The 14,049-nt window shown below is 36.6% G+C and overlaps 1 protein-coding gene across 4 annotated transcripts in view; it reads left to right on the top strand.

The window, feature by feature from the left end:
- gfra4b (GDNF family receptor alpha 4b) overlaps positions 1–14,049 on the top strand; it is a 68,166-nt gene that overhangs the window by 34,324 nt on the left and 19,793 nt on the right. For all 4 annotated transcript variants that reach the window (XR_014534450.1, XR_014534451.1, XR_014534452.1 and 1 more), the window contains exons 2-3: positions 8,591–8,866; positions 9,792–9,872. Coding sequence is in view for 1 of the 4 variants with exons in the window: in XM_083547130.1 (XP_083403256.1) it covers positions 8,591–8,866; positions 9,792–9,872 (357 nt within the window). In the remaining 3 variants the exon portion in view is untranslated. The remainder of the gene's footprint in view (positions 1–8,590; positions 8,867–9,791; positions 9,873–14,049) is intronic.

The following is a 14,049-nucleotide window of genomic DNA, read 5'->3' as shown; positions in this document are numbered from 1 at the left end:
CCATTAAAATGAAAGTCCTACATATAGGCATACCGTTATGACATTATGACTACTGACAGGTGAAGTGAATAACACTGATTATCTCTTTATCATGGTATGGGAAAAATAGGCAAGTGTAAAGATTTGCGCAAGTTTGACAAGGACCACTGAAGATATATGCCACATACAGTATACTAGAGATATATTAGGGCGTTCAGTATAAATGCGTTAAAAACACGATAACGCAAATTCATTCATTTTATAAAAAAATTAATAAACAAAAGCGAAATTAAAAGAATGCAACACATTTATTCATGACGTCTTTTCTTTACTCAGATATATAAAAAAAAAAAAACTCTACTGAAAAATTACTTTTAAACATTAGTGTTATTGATGCACCAAGACTTAAATCAAGCACCAAAATCCGCCATGATGCACACATCTGGCAGTTAAAACCCTCTGTATGGAAAGATAGCAAAAGTTACGTTTGGTGTCCTGATGATTTATGTAATTTAAAACACCATACAGTTTTTCTCAGTTGCTTTGCAACGTTTCTCAGATCAGAAATTAAATTCGAAAAACTACTTGTTCAACCTGCATGTCATTTAGTTACTTGTGCACATAATAAAAAAACATTTCTCGTTACTTCGATCAAACTGCGAATGCTTTAGTACATTCATTTATTTGATTGTGTACAATTGTCTGCTGTTTCCTACATTATCAGTTGTTTATGTCATGATGATCAAAATATATTGTACTAGTTTTAACTAAATAGTCTTATAGTTTTTCTCAGCTGCTTAGGAGCATTTCTCGAATCATCCTTAATATTTGCAACCCAGTAAGTGCATTCTCAAACAAATTTGTACAAACAGTACAACACATTGGATTTCTTGCAAAATCCTGTTCTTTTCTCAAAATCCTTAGTCCATCTCTCAAAAGTAAGTATTTGAGTCAATGAACATGTCATTCCCATCAGAATAAAAAGTCCCTTTGTCATTGTTCACAAACAAGATCATCAAAATGTTTAATCGTGTTGTCAGTATGACGGTGCACAGTTTCAGGATTTCTTGATATAAACTACTGTTTGGATAATAATGATTGAAAATGCACGAGGTTGAATTTCTCCTGTTTGGCATCTCAGCAGCACACATTCATTTATTTAATTGCATATTTGATTTATATTGATCGCAAGAGACCGGACAGGATTCACACTTTAACTGTACTGTAATAGTTTCCGTTCTATTCTTGGTTGTTCATTCATTTTCATAATGTATAATTCTATGTTTTGCTCTGTCTGTATACACTCTCCAATTGAAGGTTCACAAGATTCACCCTTGACCTGTTTTAGAGAACTAGTTAATCATTGGTTAATCTGATGCCATTCACTCGCCTGCATTAGTAAAATTTAAGATTCATCTGCACAATTCATCAATTCAACACATTTACCCAAAAAGTTTAATGGAATTGGATTTAAGCTTGACAGATAATGACAACTGGTTTAACCATTTTTAACCAATGAACTGATGATGAGATGTTGTGGGGTTAAGACTATTTAGGTGAAACCAGTATAATATATTTCGATCAACATGACATAAACATCTGATAGTGTAGGAAACGGTTTGTAACAATTGTACACAATCTATTATATGAATGTACCAAAGCATTCACAATTTGATCAAAGCAACAAGAAATGTTCTTATGATGAGCATAAATGACTAAATGATGTGGAGGTTGAACAAGTAGTTTTAAAGATTTAATTTCTGATCTGAGAAACGCTTCAAAGCAACTAAGGAAAACCAAAAGTGCTCTAAATGTAACCTTATTTTTAATAATGTATAATCATAGGCTGTTTTCACACTTGGATTCTTTTTGCAACCAAGAGTCGATTAGCCTGGAAGATCTGTACATTTAGTAAAGTGTAAAAGCATTTTTTTTTTCTAGTCTGGGAGCAGAGAAACAATTCCTAATCCTATTGAAAAGGGTTGCCTGGGGTTCGCTTCCACAGAACAACGCTGCAGTCCACATCAAGTGTGAAAGCTGACCGCTCTCAGCACTGCATGCCAAGTAACGTGATTATTTGACAGATACTAAGCAGTGAGGTAAAGGCTAACACATGCTTCCTCTGAAACACATGGAACCAACCAAGCGTATCTTTTTGAACTCATGATATGTCATAGGGCAGCATAACTATGTGTCCTCTTCAACATACATGAAATCATAGGTTTTAGGAATGCATACGATTGGCTAGTGCCATTTTGAATTACATGGGGAAGAGACAGATGCGACCCTTCATAGAAATAGAGCATCATGGGATTCAAACTTGCCGTCTTTAGAAGATAGGGTGTCTCAGTTTTGTAGTGATCTTACGATCTTCTCATTCTCCTCATTTAGCCTGAGTGGCTAAAACTCTTCATATACAAGAATTTCTCGTCATACTGTATTCCTGTACAATGACGTGTTCAAATGCACTGTTGTTGTTGTTGTTTTATTTATTTTTTTAACATTATACACTCCTAGAAAAAGGTTCTTTAAATATTCTATCGCTAGTTTATGGTCCTTGACTTCCAAATATTCTTCAAGGGTTCTAGTGCTAGTTTATGGGACCCTTAAAACAGTTCTACATGAAATCATCTTCAATGCCTTTATATTTTCTTTTGTAGGGCTTTAGAATGTTCTAGGTTCTAGTGGGGAAAAATAATGCACCTTTTATTCCACTTAGCTTAGATTTTTCTGGAGATCAACATAAAATACTCTGCTGCAGCAATATATTGAACATCTGAAGAGGGATAAAAGATTCTTCCATAGGGGGAGTCTAAAAAACCCTACTAGATTCACTAACCATTTTCTATTATTTCAGAACACTTATATGATATTAACACCATCAAACCGCTGCATCACGGTACAGCTGACGTGGCTTCATGGACTCCCACTGTTTGCCTTTTTCTGATCCTTCCATCAGCAGGATACAAAAGGATCCTGGGTTTATCTGACCAAGAAGTATTTTTACACTCTTGAATTATTCTTCACCTGACTTGGTCTTCTGCTGTTATGACTATGAAACAAAGGGTTTCTTTTACCCCAGTAATCCCAGTTGTTTCTGTGTATTCTGTCTACATTCTTTTTTGACTTTTTGTTTTTGTCTAGTTCTATGATTCATGATGAACTCTTGAAGTGATTATGTAACTCTAGTGTAACTCTTCCTTGTAGTATTATAAAACAGGGAGCAGTATATCAAGTCCTTCAAACAGTAAAATAAGAAACACGAGATTAGCTACTTGCTGGAGATCATAAATCTGCTGCCCGGTCACTGTAGAGCAACATCACTGTATTTCCTGTGCAGGAATTTTTCTATGGAGGTCTAAAGGCATTTTGGTTGATGCCATCCTAACAGAGTTCATTAACTTTCATATCCAGCCTCATTCTTTTTAAAGTGGGCTATTAAGTTCATGCAACTGGGTAACTGATCAACTAATCGGTGTTTGATTTATGTGCTAGGATAAGCAAGGATTTAGAACAAGCTCTGAAAGGCATTGATTACTGACATGGCTAATTGGCTACACCCACCGGTACACAGAGACAGGCTTATTGGAGATGTCAAATCAGGCACTTCATTTGCATTCATGATGTACAGCATCCATTCTGGCTCCTGCCAATGCAGCATAAACTGACACAAATTGCAGTGGAGATTGGGCTGAGGTTTCAGTCTGCCTTCTCAATCTTAGAACTGACCATCTGTCTTTGCCTAATCAGAGGTAGGGGTAAATTGATAATTGCTCAACCAGATGTTCAAAGGGGAAAAAAAAGGAAGTTTTGGGGAAATATCTTAGAACAGCGTCAACAAACTCAGAAGAAAGGACTTGCCATTTGCCCACCTGTGAACGTAGTCTTTATTTTTCATCTTTTTTTTAGTTCTTGAATTGAATTGTTTTTGGATGATACCAAAAGGACTAAGGTGCCCTATTTCATCATGTGTTCCTTCTGTAATATTTCATTAAGTTATAAACTAAGAATGTCAGTTGCATTACCAATCATTCCCTGGTGGTGATGGCCAAGTCTGACTTGCACATTCAAACAAAAAGTATAAAGTAAAGAAAAACAACAAGGTAAAATAAATGTTGTTTTCTTGTCATTTAAAATAACACTAGTGCTGGCTTTATAAATGGCACTGAATCTCTTTACTTGTTTAGTGCTCTTTCTGGTTTTTTTAGGGAATGCTATGCACCATTCTGGAACTTTTCTAGGACTACGTATTATTATTGTATTTTTCACTTAATTTTTTGCAGCAATGTTTCTCTTTGTTCTATGGTTTGATAAAAATGGCATATAAATAAATACAAATGATCATATAAAATTTTTTATTCACACAGGTCTTTCAGTGTTCGAAATTTGTCCAACATTTGAATAGTTTTAATTTGGTCATGCAAGCTGTGGTCTCCGACCTATTGTACACCATGGCCCACTTTGAACCGCTGGTGCGTGTGTGTGTGTGTATATATGCATGCTGGGGTTGTTGGATAGCAGCTCTAAAAGGGCAAAACCCACATTTTATCATTATAGACAATTTCACCAGTGTTTCTGCAACCCTGTAGAATCTCTTCCATAGTCCAGGACTGGGTTGCAACCCGGTGACATCTTCCCTAAAGAGATCCCACATTGATTTGAAGTCAATAATCTTTTAGATTAAGATATTCACACAGTCTATGCAAGTATATCATTTATCCAACCACAAATTTATTTCTCTTTACAAATTCTGATCTACAACACAGCTGGAAGATTGGGATTGATACATTTCTAATAGAGTGAGTTTGCATGGTTTTTATGACTAAGCTAAAGGCATTGCTAGGTCTGTGTCATTATGTTGCAGCAAACATATGCACATTTCAAGTGCTCTCATGTAGAAAGTCTGTGATTAACATGGTCCTGTTGGTGTAGGAGAAAATAGATTACAGCACAATGTGAACAGCCTGTTTTTTTAATGTATTTATTGACAGGTTTGTTTAAAGAAATGACGCTTGCTTAAGCGAGGTGGCCGGGGAGTCATGAATGCAGTCCAATGTCAGTCCAGGTGCAGTTTAATTACTATTATTTCCAAATACAAGTAAGCAGAATTCGATTTAAATATGAAACTTAAACAATGATATCTAGCTTTATGTGGTACTCAAAGTATAACCAGCAGTTGAAATTCTCTGCTCTTTAAAATATAGTACAAAATGTATTTTAGTCTAGAGATGGTTTTAATAACATCAAGATTTTTTTCTCAGTTCACCTAATATGTTTTATATCATTTTATATTAAATATATTTATACCCCAGTTTGCAAAAGCTAATCTAAAATAGGTATATTGATCAGAGTAGAACAGGAAGTACACTTCCCTGTAGCCATTGCATGTCACATATCACAAGCCAAACTCACCTTAATAAGCACCACTATATGCATTTCCTGTCACAGTCTTTCTTTACATAAGGTGACATAAAACATCAAACCAATAACTATTTAGGAAACAACTGCTTTTACCTCATACAGAATATTTTACATCCACATTTGCTGAAGCAACCCATTTCTCCAGAAACTTTCTGTACAGTGCTTATGTAGCGAGTTGATTGAGACATAAAGGTTTCATGTGTTTAGATATTAAATATTCTGTATATCAGTTACCATCAGAAAAATACTTTGATGGCAATAATTGATTTAATTAGTATTTGTGTCCAGTAGTCAGTGTTTTTTTGTGGGGTTTCTACAAATTGTTGTAGTTGAGGCTTTAATTTGTGGCACATTTGAGGAGGGTATATCAGTAGCCTTTATGTGCTCGTTCTCAGATGCATTGTGTATACATTATATACAGGGATATGCAAATTTTGCCCCACGCTACGTTAAGTTGAATACAGTTTTTTAATCAAATAATCTGTGTTGTGATGTTCAGTGGCTTGAGATCTGCTACATTTTCTTTAAATTAAATTATTGTATAAGAGGGGGGGTCATGTGAAAATCCTAAAAGTGTGATGTATATTTGAGAACAATCAGCTAACAATGAATATAAAGAATGTTTTTTTTAATCACAAAAAATCTGGGCCTCATTTGGGTCTTTTTTTAGTGTAGCAAAAATCTCATTATATTAATAGAAATAAAGTAAAGAATTAGGAAATGACAGGTCATTGACCAATGAAAGTAAAAACCTCTGCACCAGTACACCTGAATGCACTGCTCTTGTTATTGAAGGTTTGAAAGATTTGAATTAATCTGCAATTCGATTTGACATGCTTGGTACTACTAATGTCTGCAGTTTGCGTTGACCTGCCGGAAGTGTGTGAAAGCCTTGGCCAGGCTGACAAGTAGTTTTGTAATTAGTTGCATTAATTGTTGAATTCAGTCCTTTTTATAAATTATTTTGAAATTTTCCACAAGAACTATTGCATAAAGTGATAGTGTTTTGAAACATGTATCATGTAAGGTGAAGCTAATTGACAAAGTACTTCCTTGTTCAAGATTTGTAAGAATATGGTTTCTATATCGATATATAGAGCAACCAATATCACTCTATATATTGATCCATATTTCTTCAAGGTGTGTCTGCTTACATTCCGAACAATTCAAAACAAACAAACAAAATGCATATCCTGTGATGGCCTACATAACCGAAACTCTTACACAAGAATATTGTTCAAATGTGCACTTTTAATGTTTAATGTGTGTTAGAGTGTTATGCCGGCCTGCAGTGCTACAGTACACTTCCACATTTTCTGGATTATTTGCAGCCATGTGTTTTTATTTTGATTCTTCCCCTGCCTTGTCATTTGTAACTTCCCTCATGTATCCAAATTGTCTACAGCTGTTCTGACATTTCCCTGTAATAAATTCATGTATACAGTATATACCATCCTTGGGTCCATTTGTATTTGAACCTAGAATCAGTCCCAGATGTGGAGTATCAAGCCAAGTGTGAAAACACTCAATCATTAATGACTTACTAAACATCATTATACATCAAAGAACCAAACCTAACATCTCATCGTAGAGCACTTTACAAACAAAGCCGTGTTTTTTTTTTTTTTTTTTATTGAACTCAGTATCATGTATTTTATATAGCCTTTTAATTAATTATTATAACACAAATAAACAGAAGAGAAAATAGAAAAGGAAAAAAAGAACAATTGAAATTTTTCGAAAAAGGGGCCGGATTTATTTCTATGTCTCCTTATGGAAGATGGGAAAGAGGAAAGCTTAAGGATCTAAATAATGCATTGTCTCATTGTGTTTTGTTTGATCGAAGTCTTGCTAGCCAGCTTTGTATCAAAGACATTATTCCTTCCCTTAATCCCGTTCAGCTGCTGATGCAGAACACTGCTCAAGCACAATACAAGGTCCCATTCTGTCTTCTGTCATCTTCACTTATCCTCATGTGTGTAGTCATGCTAGTTAAGTGTGTGCTGCCTCCGCAGAAATGCCTGCACGTGCCTGCTCACCTGATAAAGGCACTGTGACTTTATATATATATATATATATATATATATATATATATATATATGATAATGATTGTCATTATTTTATATATATTAAATATATATATATATATATATATATATATATATTATGAGCCTCCCAAGATGTGGCTTGTCTGAAAACATTCAGCTATAAATGAACAGTAAACATAACTGATTTATTTATTTTTCTTTGCTGTTTTTGCTCAGGATCTGAATCTGCAGAGACAAATCTGCCTGTTCAGAAGTGCACCCATGCTTTAACATGTTTAAAATAACACACGTTTTGTCATTTAGTTTTTGAACTTTTTGCCTACAGCTCTTTTCTGATGCAATTACATTTATGAGCTGAATGATTGTCTTCTTGCCCGTAGTTATTCAGTATTTTCTGCCTCACTCCTGGAAGTAGCTGATGTCTCACACTTTGAATTAAACATCATTAAAATGCATTAAAACAAGGTCTCTTTTGCAGAGAGTTTTATTAAATAATGAGAAATGGCAAGAAAGTGACATACTTTACTCATAGAAATGCGGAAATATGCTCAAGAATTTACATCTCCCCTCTATGAAGGATGATGAAACCAAAAATCTCTATAACTAGCTTTTACTGTTTTTTTTTTCATTATTCTTTTCTTTAAAGAACCTTGGGAAGAACAGGAGAATAATCTTTTTTTATGTTGTTTACACATTGTGGCCACAAGATACTAAATTAAGGTCATCGAATCATAATTACACAAGTTGCTTTATTCATGCTCCCAATTTGCTGTATTTTACTTCCTCAAATTAATAAAATTGCAAACATAATTTTTGGTTCATTTATGTACTCCTATGAAGATAACAAACAATAGCGTGCTGTGGTAGGTTTGGGGAGCAGAGTGTCAAAAGTCTTTTGTCAAAAGTAAATGTTTTGGCACCCCTAATGTTATTGTCTAGTGCACTCATTATGCATAACCTAATGTCAATTAAAGAATTTCTATCTATAATGGACAGTTATAACAATAACCCTTGAAGTCCAACCTTATGAAATGACTTTATAGTTTATTTATTAGGACAAATCAGTCATATAATTTTTTTTTTTTAGAGATGGTAAACTTTAAATGAGAATGTAGTGATGCTGTTATGTGTGTATGTTACAGCACTGCAGGTGATATTATGTGTTGGAAGAGACTGCCTGCTGGCTGGGGACTCATGCTCCAGCGATGAGACATGCAGCCCACGCCTTAGGACCCTCCGTCAGTGTGTGGCCGGAGACGGCAGCATGAAGCTGGGTCCTGGTGCACGCAGCCAGTGTGCCAATGCCGTGTCTGCTCTGCTGTCTACCCCACTGCATGGCTGCCAGTGCCGACGTGGCATGAAGAGAGAAAAGAATTGCCTGAGTATATACTGGAGTCTATACCAGTCTGGCATACATGGTGAGATGGCGTATCTTGACAGTTTCTACAGACTGATAAGTAGCAGTCTTTATTGCTCTTAAAAAAAAAACAATATAAAATGCATAAACAACCACATATAATTCGATTATACATCAAAGAAGTTGTTGTACATAAGTGTTTAGATTTATGGTCATAAACTGCCAAACATGAATATGCTATTTTAGATATGAATCATGTATATACAGTATACAGTAGATATTAAAAGTCTACACATCCTTAAAAAATTTCAGGTTTTTAAAGTGTAAACACAGAAATAACAACATAAATGTCAGACTTGTTATATTTTTGATGGGATCTTCCAACAAACAAAAATCCAGATAAATAAATAGAAATATTTAATAATAAAAAACAAAAAAAAAAACTGTATACATGATACAACGGGAATATTTAGGTTTGTAACCTATTGCCAGCAAAAATGGTATTTAGTTTTGCAGGATGAAAAAATGCAGGATATCTCAGAAGTGCATTATCATGAAATCATTAAGTGACATAATTAATCGCAATGTCAATATCATATAGTGAAATCATTCAGCCGTTGCTTGTTGTCTAGCTGGCACAATCATACTTCAGGTCTAAAATGTTCACTCTAGTCCTTTTGAAGTACTTATCAGCCTAGAGATTTAAATTGCATTTCTTTAACCCTGGGGTAAATAAACTTTACAATTTAGGCCTGCTTGACCTCCATATTCCTACTTTATTATTCAGTTCTTCACCTTCAAGTATATTATTCAGTAAACACCATGAATTATTCAGTAACTACGATAAAGCGAATAGGATATTTGTGTATTTGTAAGAAAAAGGTTTGCAAAGCCGGTCTTTTTGACATCTGAAGTTCAAGAAGGGTTAAACTGTTGTGTTTTGATGAGAGATGCTTAGAAATCAAGTGCTATCATGTGTCTTTTAGGGCTCAACCTGGTGGAAAGCTATCCATACGAGACAGTTGAGAAAGGATATGACTATGTTCGTCTAGCCTCCATTACGGCAGGTAAGCTTGTATTCTTTAATAAGACTATGCACATTTAACATTCTATGATTGTAGAGGGAAGCAGTTTATTTCAATTCATTAGCTAAGATTAGAAGTCTAAGAAATAGGAAGCATAGATAATACTGAATAAATTAGTTTTTTATCCGGATAGTGGTGCTTATAGCATCTACAATAACTGCATATGTATTCTGTAAGGTATTAAAGCATCCAGTAGGATTTATAAAGAAAATAGCTAGCATTATTGCAAGTACAGCATAAAGAGAGGTTCATGGCTAATTCTTTATTCTCTGTGAACATAAACAGGTGAACCGGGTTATTGTTGTAGGTAAGTTGTAGAAAATTTTTTTTTTTGTTCGGCAAACTTTTCTTTACTCATTCTAACCTACACATAAAACAGAATGGAGATTAGGGTGTTCAAGGTTAGAACAGAAATGGAATTGATGTGTCAGAATCTGTTATTACTTTATTAAATGTAAAGCTGTATAAGAACATGTGTGGGAAGCAATAATAATCAGAGCCCAAAATTCGGATTGACACGTTAACTACCATTAGGAGGTGGAGATAATTTAGATATGTATAATTGGTGCTAGGCAGGAGAACTTGGGCAATTACTGAAGCTAAGCAGGGAAAAAAAAAACGGGCTGCACGTGTCAAGATTTTTGGAGAGTAAAAGTAGGCTTGTATTTTCATTTGGTGTTGATTTATGCAGTATAATCTTGATCATTTCGTGACCAAGCGACTGTAATATCCAACAATGGTGGACGAAGTACACAAACCATGTACTTGAGTAAAAGTAGAGATCGTATTCAGGTTACATATGTAACCATGGTTCCCAGAGGGAGCGAGACGCTGCATCAACAATGCTTTGGGAACGCTTCTGCATTGTCCAAGCTCTAAATCACATGTGTAATCAGTCCAGGAAGCTATAAAAGCACATCAGAGCTTATAAAAAGGGAAGGAAGTTCTGCAGGGAGGCAGGCAGTGTGGCCGTGTAGACCTCTGTTAAGCCTAGAGCTGGAACTATGCCCTTTTGCAGCTCTAGGGGCTCCCTTAGGGGTGGCGAACTCCCCAAGTCCGCTATGGTGCCGGTCGGAAAACCGAGAAGTGTGTTTGCTGGAGCTGGCCGTGGTTAACAAACCGGCTTACTGAGGGCGGGGTCCCCAGGTGGTCATTTATCTGTTAGCTCCAAGGGCTTCGGCGCTCTGCCTTTGTACCTCACGATGCCTGGAAGTGCTGGGTCTTCCATGAAAGCGACATGGGAGATATTGCTGGAACACCACCTGACTGCTTTTTGAAATCCTGGAATTTATCCGCATTAATCATGTTGCCAAACAGGCCAGTCGGCATCAGAGGGCCATCCAGGAACACAACCCTATCCCTGTCAGCCATATGTGCCTTTCATTAGACATGAGGGCTGCCATGGACCGGCCAATGGCCCTAGTAGTCTCTTTTGTTGTCCTGAGAGCTAAGTCTGTAACACAGCGAAGCTCACGGATTTCCTGACCGCTTGAAGTACCTCCCATGTCTAGGTCCTGTAGCAGGTCAGCTTGATAGGCCTGTAGTACAGACAGACTTAACTCAACTCATCTTTTCTTTCCCTCCATCAGATACCACAGCTTCCGCTCGGATCTTGGCATGCTTGACAGACATATATTAATGGATGAGTGCTCATCGACTAAAACACCAGCAAAACAGAAATGCTGGTCATCCCAGGTGATTCATCTCCAGGTCAAGATCTCTGAATAACTCTTCTTGACTCTCTGCTCTTCCCTTCAGCCATTGCTCGTAACCTTGGGGTAACTATGGACAATCAACTGTCCTTCTCCTCACATGTCGCTAATGTGGCTTGTTCCTGTCGATTTCTTCTCTACAACAATCGAAGGATTTAACCATTTCTGTCCACACAGGCTGCCAAGGTGCTTGTTCAGTCTCTTGTCATTTCAAGACTGGACTACTGCAACTCTCTGCTGGCAGGTCTTCCTCTGAACGCTATTCATCCACTGCATATGATCCAAAACGCAGCTGTGTTCAATCTGCCCAAGTGATCCCACACCACTTCACTGCTGCACTCTCTTCATTCTCTTCCAGTAGCTGCACGTATCAGATTCAAAACACTGATGCTTGCCTACAAGGCCAAAAATGGACCAGCACCATCTTACCTCAGAGACCTCATCATACCTCACAATATTTCTGTAAAGCTGCTTTAAGACAATGTCTGTTGTGAAAAGCGCTGTAGAAATAAACTTGACTTGACTTGACACTGCACCACGCTGTCTGAGATCCTCCAGCAGTGCTCGAATGGTACCACCTTCTCTCAGAATGAGAGGTAAGTATACTTCACTGTTCTGGCACCGAGGTGGTAAAATGAACTTCCTTCATATAGCGGAGTCCCTGGCTATCTTCAAGCGGCGGTTGAAGACCTACCTCTTCCTGAAACACTTAAATTAGCACTTTCCAAGTTTGCTTTGTTTAATTCAATAGTTATATTTATATTAAGTTTGTAATCTAGCATACCAGTGTACATTTATTCATTGCTTGAGACTCAAATCACTTTTGTACGTCGCTCTGGACAAGGGCGTCTGCTAAATTCCGCAAATGTAAATGTAAATGTAGTACAGCCATGATGTGCAGACAGCCTGCGGCTTGGCCTGTAGAGGCATAAGCCTTGCCACGAGCTCTGAAGTGGCTTGAAGGGGCTCGGTGGGCAATGCCGGGGTTTTTAGAAATGACATAGCACCCAGGGAGAGATAGCTAGAAAGTTTATCTTCAACTCAGGCATCGTCCCATAGCCACACTCTTTTAATCCGACTTTGAATATAAAGAGACTTTGGGATTTTGCTATAAAACTTTGGGTGCATGACTTAGAAAAAGGGCAGACCCTGGCATGGAGGCAGTGGCAAGGTTGCGGGAAGCGCTCGTCGGGTGTGCTTTCTGCAGATCGGCCTGCCACTCGATATAAAGTTTGGCTACGTCTCGGGTCACTATCTCCAATAGCTCATGCCACACACCTCCACAGAGGAAGAGAGGCATGGCTGTGCGCTCTCTTCGAAAGGGAATAATTTTTTTTTTTACCATTTACTATAAAGACCTACACACAGAGCGCTTCCTGAACAAACAGCAGCTAGCGCTAGCGGTTTCACTTAACATGCTTTTAAAGCTTCCTGGTTGTGACATCACCCCGGCGGTGATGCCGCACTTTCCTTTGGACTGATTACACTTGTGATTCAGAGCGTGGACAACACGGAAGTGTTCCCAAAGAGTTGTTGATGCAGCTCGAGTTAATAAAAGGGGAAACATTTAGCAAAATATTGCTTTAGTAAAACTAATAGCGATCCATTCAAACTTTCACTTGAGTAAAGTACAGTAAGTATTTGCCTTCAAATTTACTTAAGTATCCAAAGGGCTATGATTTATTTTTTCTATAATGTCATATATATATATATATATATATATATATATATATATATATATATATATATATATATATATATATATATATATATATATATATATAAAGTGAACAGTGAAGTTTTAAGTCATTGAGGATGTACAGCAGCTTTAAATACAAGCTGGAAAAAATGCCCCACGATTTGGAGCCCCACTCTCCCCATGTAGACTCTCCTGTACCATGGCACCAAATTGCGGTTCTCTGTTCTTGCGGTACTATTTTTACAGTTTGTATTTAAAGCTGCGGTACTTCTGCGATGACCTAAAACTTCAATTGCTACACTGATAATAAAAGTATACAATAATAGTAATAACAGTAGAATACAATACAATACAATATTTTGTGTTAAGTAGTAGAAAAATAATAAAAATGTATTTCAAATAATTCACTTAAAAAAATTTATTCACCATAGTCAAGTGCGCATCATGTAGACTCATTGCTGTTGATGAATAGCTAGCGGTGGCTCTCCTCTGTTTTTTTTTTTTTAGGCACCGACCAAATTTCACTTTGAGGACAGGTTTGTTAGTATAGGCGAAAGTCGTAAAGTTAATGTTTGTAAAGTGGGGAGCTTCTGTATACTCAATGGAAATACTTCAGTAAAGTACAGATACGTGAAAAAGCATACTTCATTAATTTTACAGTCTACCACTGATATCCAAACAAGTCATTAAGTAAAAACAACTGACTTTTGTAATATACAGTATGTTGTTTTTTATATTAGTAGGTTAC

This window comes from Silurus aristotelis (assembly GCF_946808225.1).
Source record: "Silurus aristotelis genome assembly, chromosome: 7".
NCBI classification, from domain to species: domain Eukaryota; kingdom Metazoa; phylum Chordata; class Actinopteri; order Siluriformes; family Siluridae; genus Silurus; species Silurus aristotelis.
Note: the sequence above shows the minus strand (reverse complement) of the source record. Positions and strands in the feature narration are given on the sequence as shown.